This window comes from Salvelinus namaycush, chromosome 8, assembly GCF_016432855.1.
Source record: "Salvelinus namaycush isolate Seneca chromosome 8, SaNama_1.0, whole genome shotgun sequence".
Taxonomy (NCBI): Eukaryota; Metazoa; Chordata; class Actinopteri; order Salmoniformes; family Salmonidae; genus Salvelinus; species Salvelinus namaycush.
The window spans coordinates 54,814,267-54,826,508 of NC_052314.1; the positions used below are offsets into that span (position 1 = coordinate 54,814,267).

Sequence of the window (12,242 nt, forward strand, 5' to 3'; positions counted from 1 at the left end):
CTAGGTAACGTACGTTTTCAAACTGGAAGAAAGGTACCATGTCATCGGCCAGGGTCCTGGTGACAAAGAGGCCGTACCAGGCTCGCAATAGCGAGGCGCCTCGTTACTGGGTAACGACGTCGCGGAACTTGGTGTAGTTCAATTCAGCATAGAAATGCACACGCTGCTCGATCACCCTCACATTGAATTCGGCATTGAACACGTACAGGAGTTCTATGCCGTACTTGTACAGCAGTTGGATCATCTTCTCCAGGACTGTGAGTTCTCCGGAGCACGGGTAAAACATCATCCTTGTGACATCGTCTATGCCGGCACCCCTGGCTAGTTCGTGGTCCGCCTCTGGGTGATGGTTGTCTGTTACCTTACATTTATTATAGACAATCATCAGCTTCTTTCTGTGGTGGGCGGGTGAGGTCTTGGGTATGTGAGAGTTGAGGATCACGAGAGAGATGCAGGTTATCTCGTGCTGCTGACCTGGCATGTCAGGCGAGAGAGCAGGGATGGAGACGTGCTTACAATGTTTGGGCAATTGTGACCTGCCAGTGTTTAGCGTGTGAACCAGCTTAGTCCTGTACTCTGTCATGCCCTCAACCATACGCTCAGTGCAGTAGGGGAACCTGTAGGCGAAAGAGTCGCATCTTAGGGACATATCCTGGTATGATTTGTCAAACACGGTCTCAATGTCCAGACACGCTGCCTTGTAGAAATAGGCTACGTGTTTACTGTCAAAGAACTTAGTCTCAGCCTCAGACAGGTCGTGATCATAGATGAGTTCGGACACTGAGAGGACCTGGTTCAGCTTGTTTGCGGATATGAAATAGACCCTACCGAACATGACATCGGATCATAGGGCAGGCGTGTTACCGTCTCGAGCAATGTAGTAGCCCTTGTCCGGGCAGAAGTCTCCAAACGTGAGTGCTCCCCTGACGGTTTCTACATACTTTTTGGCCAAGGATATACATTTTAGCGGGAAAACCAGAGCATTTACTTTCCGCTTAATGTCATCATGGAGAACGTGGATGTTCACTGGCTCAGAAGCAAAATGTTTAGACCAATGTCTACCAACCAGCTCCCAGGTCTCTTCCTCACCATCCTGATCTCGAACTAAGTCGAGGTCATAACCCACAACAGGAGCTATACCAGTAACTTTGAAGTGTACCATAGTGTAGATGTTGATATCTTGAGTCTGCACCACCAACCCTCTGCACAAAAGAGCCTCCTCCTGCCTGTTAAAGAGGACAGACTTGATCATCACCCCGACCAGATTAGGCTCAAGGCCAGGGTTGACAGCTCTACGCTCAGGGTAGATGTTAGGAAAGTAATCCACGAAAGGCACGGCTTTGTTCATGATTCTGAATCAAGAGACTCGATACAGAGATGAGGTAGTCATTCAAAATTCATGTTAAACACTCTTATTGCACACAGCGTGAGTTCATGCAACTTATTATGTGACTTGTTAAGTACATTTTTACCTCTGAACTTATTTAGGTATGCCATAACAAAGGGTTTGAATATTTATTGACATTTTGTATTCATTTATATATATATAAAAAAATATATAAAAACACAATTCAACTTTGATGTTAGGGTTATTGTGTGTAGGCCAGTGATCTAAATTTAATGCATTTTAAATTCAGGCTGTAACACAACAACATTTGGAAAAAGTCAAAGGGTGTGAACAATTCTGAAGGTACCGTACTGTAATTGAGGCCACAGGATCCGCTTTCTCTCCAAACCAATTCAGATAAAACAACAGCCTTGGTTGCTCGTTGTAGCCTACTCCTTCTCATTTCATTAACTTTTCATTAAATTTTATTTCCACCTGAAGGCTTCTGGTTGGCTACTGGTCTTTTTATGGGGCGCACGTGCACTTCATAAAAACTACATTAAAGAGTCAAACATTTATTAAATGAATCATTTGAAATGTCATGGCATAACTTGGTATGTAACAATGTCACATGGATATTTTAATTTAATTCAGAAAAAGCCTTTTCAGGGTTAAAATAGTCATATACATTTTTGTCTTAAAAAATATATATTAAAACAAGTAATCGAATACTAACGTCCATTCGGATATTCGATAACCATGCACATCCCGAGCAGAAAAATATAGATATTTATGACATAGAATTAGGCATAATGATTATGGATCTAGATTGCAAGAAAAAGTGTGAGAGAGAGAGAGAGAGAGAGAGAGAGAGAGAGAGAGAGAGAGAGAGAGAGAGAGAGAGAGAGAGAGAGAGAGAGAGAGAGAGAGAGAGAGAGAGAGAGAGAGAGAGAGAGAGAGAGAGAGAGAGAGAGAGATTATGTACAGTATCTAGAGAGTAACAGGAACTGTTTACTCTGAAACTACAGACCTCTAAGGGAGTGAGACAATTCAAAGGACTGTTAAACAAGTTCAGAAGGTGAGATTGAAAATGTAACAAATTATTTGGATATTCAATTTCTTATGGTTATTTTGAAAATCGATGCAATAGCGCAAGGTTCTCTGTATCAAGCACAGCAAAAACTATTTCATACAAGGAAATTAAATAGGCTAGTGGCAGCTTAAGAAACAATACTAATGTGTCATGCAATCAAGATATGCACTTAAGGAAATATACTGCTATTCTTATCTGTATTTTTTGAAACTGCACTGTCGGTCAGGGAAATTAAGGAAATTAAATAGGCTAGTGGCAGCTTATAAAACAATACTAATGTGTCATGCAATCAAGATATGCACTTAAGGAAATATACTGCTATTCTTATCTGTATTTTTTGAAACTGCACTGTCAGTTAGGGGCTCGTAAGTAAGCATTTCACTGTAAGGTCTACTACACCTGTTGTATTCAGCGCATTTGACTAATACAATTTGATTTGATTAGATTTGCTAAAGTATCAACTGACAAATGAACAATATGTTTGGAGTGTATCTGATTATAGCATAATTAACCGCCTTGCAAAGAAGGGCATCTATTGGTAGATGGGTAAAAAATAAAAAGAAGCAGGCAATGAATATCCCTTTGAGCATGGTGAAGTTATTAATTACACTTTGGATGGTGTATCCATGCAACCAGTCACTACAAAGATACAGGTGTCCTTCCTGACTCAGTTGCCGTAGAGGAAGGAAACCACTCAACGATTTCACCATGAGGCCAATGGTAACTTTTAATAGTTACATAGTTTAATGGATGTGATAGGAGGAAACGGAGGATGAATCAACAACATTGCAGGTACTCCACAATACTAACCTAATTGACAGAGTGAAAAGAAAGATAGAAGCATGTACAGAATTTGAAAAATCCGAAACATGGACCCTGTTTGCAACAATGCACTAAAGTAATACTGCAAAAAAAATGTGGCAAAGCAATTACATTTTTGTCCTGAACACAAAGTGTTATGTTTGGGGAAAATCCAATACAACACATTACTAAGTACCACGCTCCATATTTTTAAGTTGTGGCTGCATCATGCTACGGATATGCTTGTAATCATTAAGGACTGGGGAGTTTTCAGGATAAAAAATTAACGGAATGGAGCTTAGCACAGTCAAAATCCTAGAGGTAAACCCGGTTCAGTCTGCTTTCCACCAGACACTGGGAGATGAATTCACCTTTCAGCAGGACAATAAGGCCAAATCTACACTGGAGTTGCTTACCAAGAAGACAGTGAATATTCCTGAGTGGCCAAGTTCCTGAGTGGCCAAGTTACAGTTTTGATTTAAATCTACTTGAAAATGTAAGGCAAGACCTTAAAATGGTTGTCTAGCAATGATCAACAACCAATTTGACAGAGTTTGAAAAGAATAATGGGCAAATGTTGCACAATCCAGGTGTGGAAAACCCTTAGAGACTTACCCAGAAAGACTCACAGCTATAATCCTACCAAAGGTGATTCTACAAAGTATAGACTCAGGGGTGTGAATATTTATGCAAATGAAACATTTCTGTATTTAATTTTCTATAAATTTGCAATAAAATTGTAAAAACATGTTTTCACTTTGTCATTATGGGGTATTGAGTGTAGATGGGTGAGATAAACAAATGTTTAATACATTTTTGAATTCAGGCTATAACACAACAAAATGTGAAATAAGTATGAATACTTTCTGCAGGCATTGCAGCCTAGCCTGAATCCGACTAGACGTTCATTACGTTCTCTCTCTAGTCGGAACGTGGCTAGGCAACGATCAGGACAGCGCGGAGCCGGCGAGACATATGGCTCGGAAATCCAGTGATGGGATACGGCGGTGTACTCCTAATTATCCCAACGGACAAATCGAGAAGATTTAAATACTGCTAGATTTTAATGACTGGTATTTTCGTCAGCATGTTATAGCTAATGCTATAGCAGCCCATTGGATTCTAGCGTTGGGGTGAGTAGATACAGGAAGTGTTGTCGAAACCAATAGAATAGGCTACTCCAGTCAAAACAGGCACTGTTGTATGGGATGATAATAAATAACATTGTTGCTGCTGCAAGTTAGATAGCTATGGGGGGTGATAAGGGACATATATATATGTTATGGGAGGTGATAAGGGACATATATAAGTCTAGGCAACCGTACCACCTGACATGATACCAGCACCTTACTAACTTCTGCGTGACTCCTGCTGCGTTACGTGTTACTTACATGACATGATAACAACGCCTTACTAACGTCTGCATCAGTGTTAATGAAAGTCATAATGTGCATAGTTTATATTTATGTTAATTAAATCTCAACCATAAGTGTTAGAAACGTACAATGTATCGACTGGGTGGTAATGTTTCAAGCATTATCATGTGTGTCAAATGCGTCAGTATATTGTAGGCTCTATTTCCGAGCCCAGCGCCATGTCCCCCAAGCCCCTGAAGTCTCTATCAGGGATCCCCCTGGTTCAGATCACTGCAGGGGGAGACCACAGCTTCTCTCTGTCCCTTTCTGGAGATGTGTTTGGCTGGGACAAGAACACAGCTGGGCAACTGGGACTAGGGGACACAAAAAGTACAGTATACATAACACAATAGCATACGTGTATGTGTTGACTCCTGTTAAATATATTTAAATAATCAAGGTCCAGACCGAAGACCATGAACAATACATTATTTGAAACAGCCTTCACACTCAATAGCTCTCTCAGACTGTAGCTGGAGACCCCTGATTTATCTAATATGAACCCCAAAAAATTGTAGTTTAAAAACTTTTTTGACCAGGATGAGAGAACAATATTGTGTCATGTGTGTGATATGAGGTATGTGTTGTTTTGTAAATAAATAATTTTAATAAAATTAAGCCAATTTTCTGTAGACAGACATGCTCCAGCTCCTGTTGATTGCCTGAATCTGAAGAAGACTGTTTGAATTTCATGTGGAGGAGAACATACTGCCGTTCTGACAAAGGTGACATAATTACACTTTTCCCTATCATTTGAACTAAATGTTGTTTGGACCATACAATATGTCTACATTTTATGTGTATTTATTTAAATGGGTGTCTCAGTGTTGTAGTTTTTTGTTCCCTGGAAATTCGTATTGAAACGTCCTCATTAACGTAGAGGAAAACACTATGATAACTATTTGGGTTGATTTTGTTCTAGGGAGGTGTGGTGTTCACATTTGGCTCAGGCTGCTATGGAAAGCTTGGACACAACTCTCTCCGAGATGAACTACAACCTCGAGTGGTGGGGCAACTCTGGGGGTCAAAGGTGACCCAGATAGCCTGTGGAAGGTAGGTTACACTTATTAGACATGATCTGGAATTGACAAAATGTTGTGATACAACAAAAATTGATGTAGGACTGTTTTGGTTATTTTCATCTTAGCATAAGACCTTTTTAGAATTCATTGTTGATTTGAGAAATGTTTTCTCTGTCCGTTTGCCACATTAGACACCACACATTAGCATTTGTGGGGCCCTCAAATAAGATCTACTCATTTGGGCACGGAGAGCAAGGGCAGCTGGGAAATGGAGTAAAGATTGATCAGTCTGTGCCCCTTCCAGTACAACTGCCAGGTAAAACATTCATTTATCGTATAACATTACCCAGAGTACACGCATTTTCAGAACAGATCAAACTTGAATAAACGTCAACTCAACAAAAGGCTTATTTCAATACTCAACTAAAATAACATGAGGTAAAACATGAAATAACATTAACTTGATCATCAACTATTTTTGTCAACATTTCAGACCAGATTGATGACCAGAAAATTCAACACATTTTTGCTGGAGGAAACCATTCCTTTGCATTGTGCACTCTTGGTCAGGTATGGACACAATTCATATTTGAAACAATGAGTTAGCAAAACAGGACATAGTTTGTCCTTTGTACTTAACATTGCTGTGATACGTTGCATCACATTGTCATCTTCCCAGGAGTCTGAAGAAAGGTCTAACAATCTCAGGTCAAGTGTGGGCAAAGTGACACAACAAGCTATAGATGAAGAAATCATTGACAAATGGATCTCGGAATGTGATTTAAAATCATGGAAAAAAGTACAGAAGTAAGTATGATATAAGTAGCTATAATTTACCGTTGTTGTTATTTCCTTATTTTGTTTATGTACGGTCACATACTGAACTGAAATTGCAGGAAATGTTTTCTTCTGCATCATGTTTAAATAGGAGCTTTCTTGATTAAAGGTAACAGTATTTAATATTGGTTCAAATACATGATTGTCTTATGTTTGAAATATTACATTATTGACGAATACTGATTTAAATATGGCCTAGATATTGACAATTATTTATTGGTTTTATTAGTTGTGACAAACATTTCCAAACCTCACCTAAACAGTCTGGCCTGGATTTGTCTCACCGGAAGCTGGCGAAAAAGGACAAAGTTTTGACTGAGGTATTTTGTGAATATATATATAAATTGATATGTAATTGTATTCTGACATGTATCTTTGATTGCACATTGAATTGCTGAAATACTTCTAAATTGTTGTCATTATCATTTGAACGAGGGACGATTCACACACCTCTTTCATTGCACTAGGTTGAAGCTGTTGTCCAGCACACACTACTTCCCTCCCTGTATGAGGAGCCCATTGGAGTGGAGAGCTTGAGGGTCTACCTGGTTCTCCCTGAGCTCCTCAGGGTCCTTCACAAACAGCACAGAAGGACAGATCTCACCGAAGCCGTTGCTGCTGCTCTCCTCAGACTGCACCCCGACAAGCTGCAGGTCCTCGGTAATGTTGCCGTCCATTTAAAATGTTTAAAGTGTGTCACCCCAAATTCAACTACTCAACAACAACGTAGTCGTAAATCTGTTTGTGCTGTAGACAACTTATTTTGTCCTTGTTCATTCGCTGTCTGGCAGATTTAGACTAGGCTAAATTTACAAAACCATTGATAATTTGAATCGAGTGTGGTAGTGCTGGGCTACAACAAAACGTGTGCACATTGGGGGTGCCCCTGGAATGATTGTGAAGTAGATCAAATTCTATACCCCCACAAAATGGTTTGAGAAAGTAATCTGTGTGTTATCATGTCCTGTAGGTGACTGCTGGTCCTCATTGAAGCCATCTGTCATGACCAAGCACATTGGGGTGTGGAAGAAGGCCCTGTCGGGGATTCTGAGGAGTGGACATATTCTACGCACTCGTGACCCTGGGATCAAACACCTGCTCCAGGTCCTCGGCCATCTCCACAGAGTCAGTGTCCATGCTTCTCTGCTCGTACTGTCAATCCATTTATAATGCTGTTTTCCCATTTTGACCAGTCAACTTCGAGGACCAATCTGGTGCCATGGTGGCAGTTATTTCAATGCAACCTATTTAGAATCGATGAGACCGTAACTGAGATTTGATGAAATATTATTTTGCTGACAAACATGTAAAATATTTAGCTAATACTTGCAAGTAATTGTTTATTTATTATCAATGTATTTTACTTTTCTATATTATTTCAAAGGCAAACCAGAAATCTGTAGAGACCCAGACAGTTCCAGACAGTACCTTTTGTATGGAGGAGGTTCACTTCAATCCCATATTTCTAGAGGAGGATGTAAAGCTTTGGCGTTCATGGTCAAAGCAGGTAAGAAAAGTTATTTTGTCTCAGTCACCGATTGCTAACCATACTAGTGGTTGTCAGTCTTGAGGTGTTTTGATGTTCGTTGTTTGGGTCTTAGAAAGTGTCCTGGCTGCATCTCAATAGAGGCTTTAAATTTCCTCTACCTGAAATGGTCTGGAAAGAGAGAGTGAAGGAAACATTTTGTTTTCCTACTGGAGAATCTTTCTCACCTACTAAAGTTCCTTCTTATCGGTGCAGATTAACATAATTAGACAAAGAAGCTCCTTAATTGAGATGCATTGTATGTTTTCTTTTGCATCACTTTCAGGATGTGGATCAGACACCTGCCATCTTTTGTCGTTACCCATTCTTGATGAACCTGCAGAGCAAGATAAACGTTTTTAACATCAACGCCGCACTCACACAGGTAATGAATCTTGCTTCTCAATATATAGTATTATAATATACAGCAGATACTATAAATCAGGGTGGCTAAACCCCCTACCAGAGACCAACTGACTGTGAATGCAGGTTTTTGCTCTTGCCCTGCTCTAACACACCTGATTCTACTAATCAGCTGCTCACCAGGATCTTGATTAGCTGAATCAGGTGTGTTAGAACAGGGCTGGAGCAAAAGCCTGCAATTCAAGTAGCTCTAGAATATTGGCCATCACTACTGAAGAAACCAGCCATATTTCTTGACTTTTTGATGGAAGAAACTGGTTGAAGTAATACCGGTCTTGTATACTAGAAATGCACTAACTGAGAACTTAATATTGTACTGTATGCATTGCAGAGGACTGGCATGGGGCCTTTTGACATGTTTCTCGTGGCGGCGCCTGCTCCGTTCTTTGAGCTGAGGCTGAATAGAGCATCACTCATCAAAGACACTTTCCATCAACTGAGTGTAGCATGTCCCAGTACCTTCAAGAGGTTCCTTGTGGTAAGTCCATATTTTTTAATATGAAGAGACAATGTTTTGAACAGAGAAGGGCTATGCCAAAATGTACTGCTTACCTCTCTCAGGTGTATTTCGACGAGGATGCGAAGCTGACAGATGTCTACAAAAGGGACTTCTTCCTCCATTTGTTTGATAAGCTGTTGGTCCCCGAGTCTGGGATGTTCATGTACAACGACACCGAGACGCTGGCCTGGTTCCCTGCAATGGTGAGGCACGTTTAGGGAAATCACACATGGATTATGAGGTTTTCCGCACCTCAACACATTATAGAAATAAAATATTGATAATTATTGTTCTTTCAAATAGCTTCAAATGTGCTGGTAGTGAAACACTGTAATGATATGTTTCTAGAGAGGAACTACTATAGTATTTCTACTGTATTAATAGCCTACTATTGTATTCTAGAAACCACAATACCTACCCTTTACTGTATATGAATCATTTTCCCCAGATTAACAACAGCATGTCTGATACTTTCACTCATGGCTTATTTCTTGTCTCTTGTCCAACACATCCTCACTAACAGCCTAGAGTGGAGGAGAAGCGTTATTTCCTGTTTGGGGTTCTGTGTGGGATGGCCCTGTACAACAACAACATGGTGCACCTCCCCTTCCCCATGGCCTTCTTCAAGAAGCTGGTGAACATCAAGCCCTCTTTAGAGGACCTGAGAGAGTTTAGCCCCATTGAAGCAAGGTAAATTCAGACCATAATATATTGTTATCCCTTAGTCATTAATGTATTACAGTACAGGCAGTTGTATTTGTTATAAGGACACCAAGGACAGATTAAGAAATTGCATCTCAATTCATTTTATGGCATCTCAGGGGCAGGGCACTTGCTCTGTGTGGATAAGCAATTATTCATTATTTGGATAAATAGTTTTTCACTTATGAAAGCATCATGATTTATTGATTGCCAATTTATAATTGTCACATCTATTGTCACATATTATTTTCAATGCTTTTGAAGGAGTTTGCAGTACATCTTGGATTACCCTGATGATGATGTTGAAAACATGGACAGGACTTTCTCATTATGTATTGCATTCAAACAGTTTGATCGATGAACAAATAAAATGTAACATAATACAGATGTAGGATTTTAATTTGAACACTCTTTTGTTGCTGAGAATTTTCCCACACAGCAAGAAATGCAAACTTGTCGTGTTTTCAAGGTTTTAAAAGGCTTCTAAAGTTAGTAATTTACACTTTAAAATGACAGACTTGAATTGCCCTTACGAAAAATCTATCAACCCCTACAAAAAATGTCCATTAATTATAATACACATAATTCACAATTCCAGTTGCTGCAGGATTATTTTCCTGCTGTATCAAATTGGCTCAAATTAAGATCCTACATTGAAGTGAAGTGGTATGAATTACTGAACATTAGATCAATTATATTATTTTAGTGTGTATGTCTCTCGCAGATCACTCCCATCTATTTGTCCATACCCTCAGTCTGCAGTGTTATCATTGTTCATTTACCTCACTATTTTCATTACTCACTATTATAGGTGATGTGGGCTGATGTAGCGGTGGAACTTGATCCCAAAGAAACTGGAAAACTTGTCACAAGTGCTAATAAGTAAGATTATAGCAATATTTACAACTGACAAAATACAAGGTTTACAGTATGACACATATTTCCATTGCTACAGCTACCAGGATTGGGGTCAATTCCATTTCGGCAATATCATCTCACGTTGAAATGTAATTGTATGAATGGAGAAATCATAATGGGAAGTAAATGATGCTTCTCATTCCTTGAATTGACTCCACCTATACTAGCTACAACTCAATGGATATCTGACTCTGTCTGTCATTCTTTTGACAGGAAGGAGTTTGTTGACACCTATGTGAACTACATCTTCAACCAGTCAGTAGAGGTGGTGTTTGAAGAGTTCAGGAAAGGCTTCTTCAAGGTGTGTGACATAGACGTGGTGGAGTTCTTCCAGCCAGAGGAACTGAGGGGAGTGATGGTGGGGAAGGAGATTTTCGACTGGGAGACGCTGAAACAGGTCAGAACCATGTTTTGTTACTACATGACTGAAGCTCAATCCCAAATCTACCCCTAGCCAATTGTCTACATCTGAGCGCATTAGACAAGTAAAACATATAATATATGCAGAAATGTCACGTAGCCTATCAGATGGCAAGATGGAGCCTAAAAAACAAGTGTCCTGGGGTTGATTTGGGATTCATGGTGAACATGTTCTGAAACCTAGCTAAAATGTTGTTTTGATACATTGATTTGACAAGTAGTTTGAATGGTGTCTATTGCTTCACCATATTAATTGAGGGCATTTCCCCCAAAACTAGAACACTGTGTATGAAGGAGAGTACCATGCTGGGCATCCCAACATCGTCACATTCTGGGAGGTGTTTGAGGAACTGACAGAGGATCAAAAGAAAGCATTCCTGTGTAAGTATGGAACATTTTCATTGTAACAGATGAACCAATAACGTAGGCTACTGAGAATAAAGTTCTGTTCTGTCATTCACTGCCCTCTCCCTTTTACCACCTTTACCCCTTCAGTGTTCCTGACTGGCTGTGATCGTGTGCCCATCCTGGGTATGAACCAGATCAGGATGAGGGTCCAAACCCTTCTCAACTCCTCCCAACAGCATTTCCCAGAGGCACTGACCTGTCACTCTCTGTTGCAGCTGCCCATCTACCCCTCCAAAGAGACACTACAGAGCAGGCTTATAGAGGCTGTTGGCCACAACAGAGGCTTCTGGAAAGAATAATGGGTGTATAGTGTTGCTGCTGTATATACTCCTCTCCTGTGTTCATCTTTTCATCGTTCCATAGTCGGGTTTAAGATTTGGATTGTTTTAATGTAGGGTTGTATTTCAAATCCTAGCTTGAGATCTGTACGGTACTATGACATTATCATATTGCATTCACCAAATTTTATTAAAACATTTATAAATCAAAAAGTACAGCATGGTTTGTGCCTGCACATTAAACAACACATGAACAAAAATGATAACAACCAAGATACAAGGAAATCCCAAAGTATTTGAAATAATCTAATTGTTAAAAGGAAGCATATCAGGTTTTCAGTTGAACACAAGAACTATTCATTTTCAAGACCCACCAAATGGTTCATTACAGAAATCAATGAGGTACAGATCATTTGGCACACATCCTTCTCAACCATGTTCCCCAATTCACAATATAGGGCAGGATTTAACTCAAGGCGCTCTATAGCGCAGCGCACTATAAGATACTTTTAAAGGTAATTTACACTTGAGCAGACATGCCAGCGTTACCCTGAATGTGATCTCAGTGAACATC

The 12,242-nt window shown here is 39.8% G+C and overlaps 1 protein-coding gene, 1 long non-coding RNA gene and 1 pseudogene across 2 annotated transcripts; all 3 read left to right on the forward strand.

Annotated features, from left to right (window-relative positions):
* The first annotated feature begins 4,815 nt into the window (after positions 1–4,815).
* On the forward strand, positions 4,816–6,345 carry LOC120052201 (annotated as a pseudogene).
* A 743-nt stretch (positions 6,346–7,088) lies between these two features.
* Positions 7,089–7,995, forward strand: LOC120052849. Its single transcript, XR_005477415.1, has 3 exons — positions 7,089–7,155; positions 7,466–7,620; positions 7,880–7,995. It is a non-coding gene; the product is annotated as an uncharacterized LOC120052849 (long non-coding RNA).
* Positions 7,996–8,783: 788 nt separating this feature from the next.
* On the forward strand, positions 8,784–11,689 carry LOC120052202 (E3 ISG15--protein ligase HERC5-like). The gene is made up of 7 exons (XM_038999031.1): positions 8,784–8,921; positions 9,005–9,145; positions 9,466–9,627; positions 10,456–10,526; positions 10,776–10,959; positions 11,261–11,363; positions 11,478–11,689. The coding sequence occupies exons 1-7, from the start codon at positions 8,784–8,786 to the stop codon at positions 11,687–11,689; spliced, it is 1,011 nt and encodes a 336-aa protein (XP_038854959.1).
* The last annotated feature ends 553 nt before the right edge of the window (positions 11,690–12,242 follow it).

Excerpts from the sequence above, each read along its gene's own strand:
- LOC120052202 (XM_038999031.1), top strand. The coding sequence starts at position 8,784 with ATGGGGCCTTTTGACATGTTTCTCGTGGCGGCGCCTGCTCCGTTCTTT. Across the intron at positions 9,628-10,455 it reads GAGAGTTTAGCCCCATTGAA|GTGATGTGGGCTGATGTAGC; the intron begins GCAAGGTAAATT and ends TCACTATTATAG. Across the intron at positions 10,527-10,775 it reads CTTGTCACAAGTGCTAATAA|GAAGGAGTTTGTTGACACCT; the intron begins GTAAGATTATAG and ends TTCTTTTGACAG.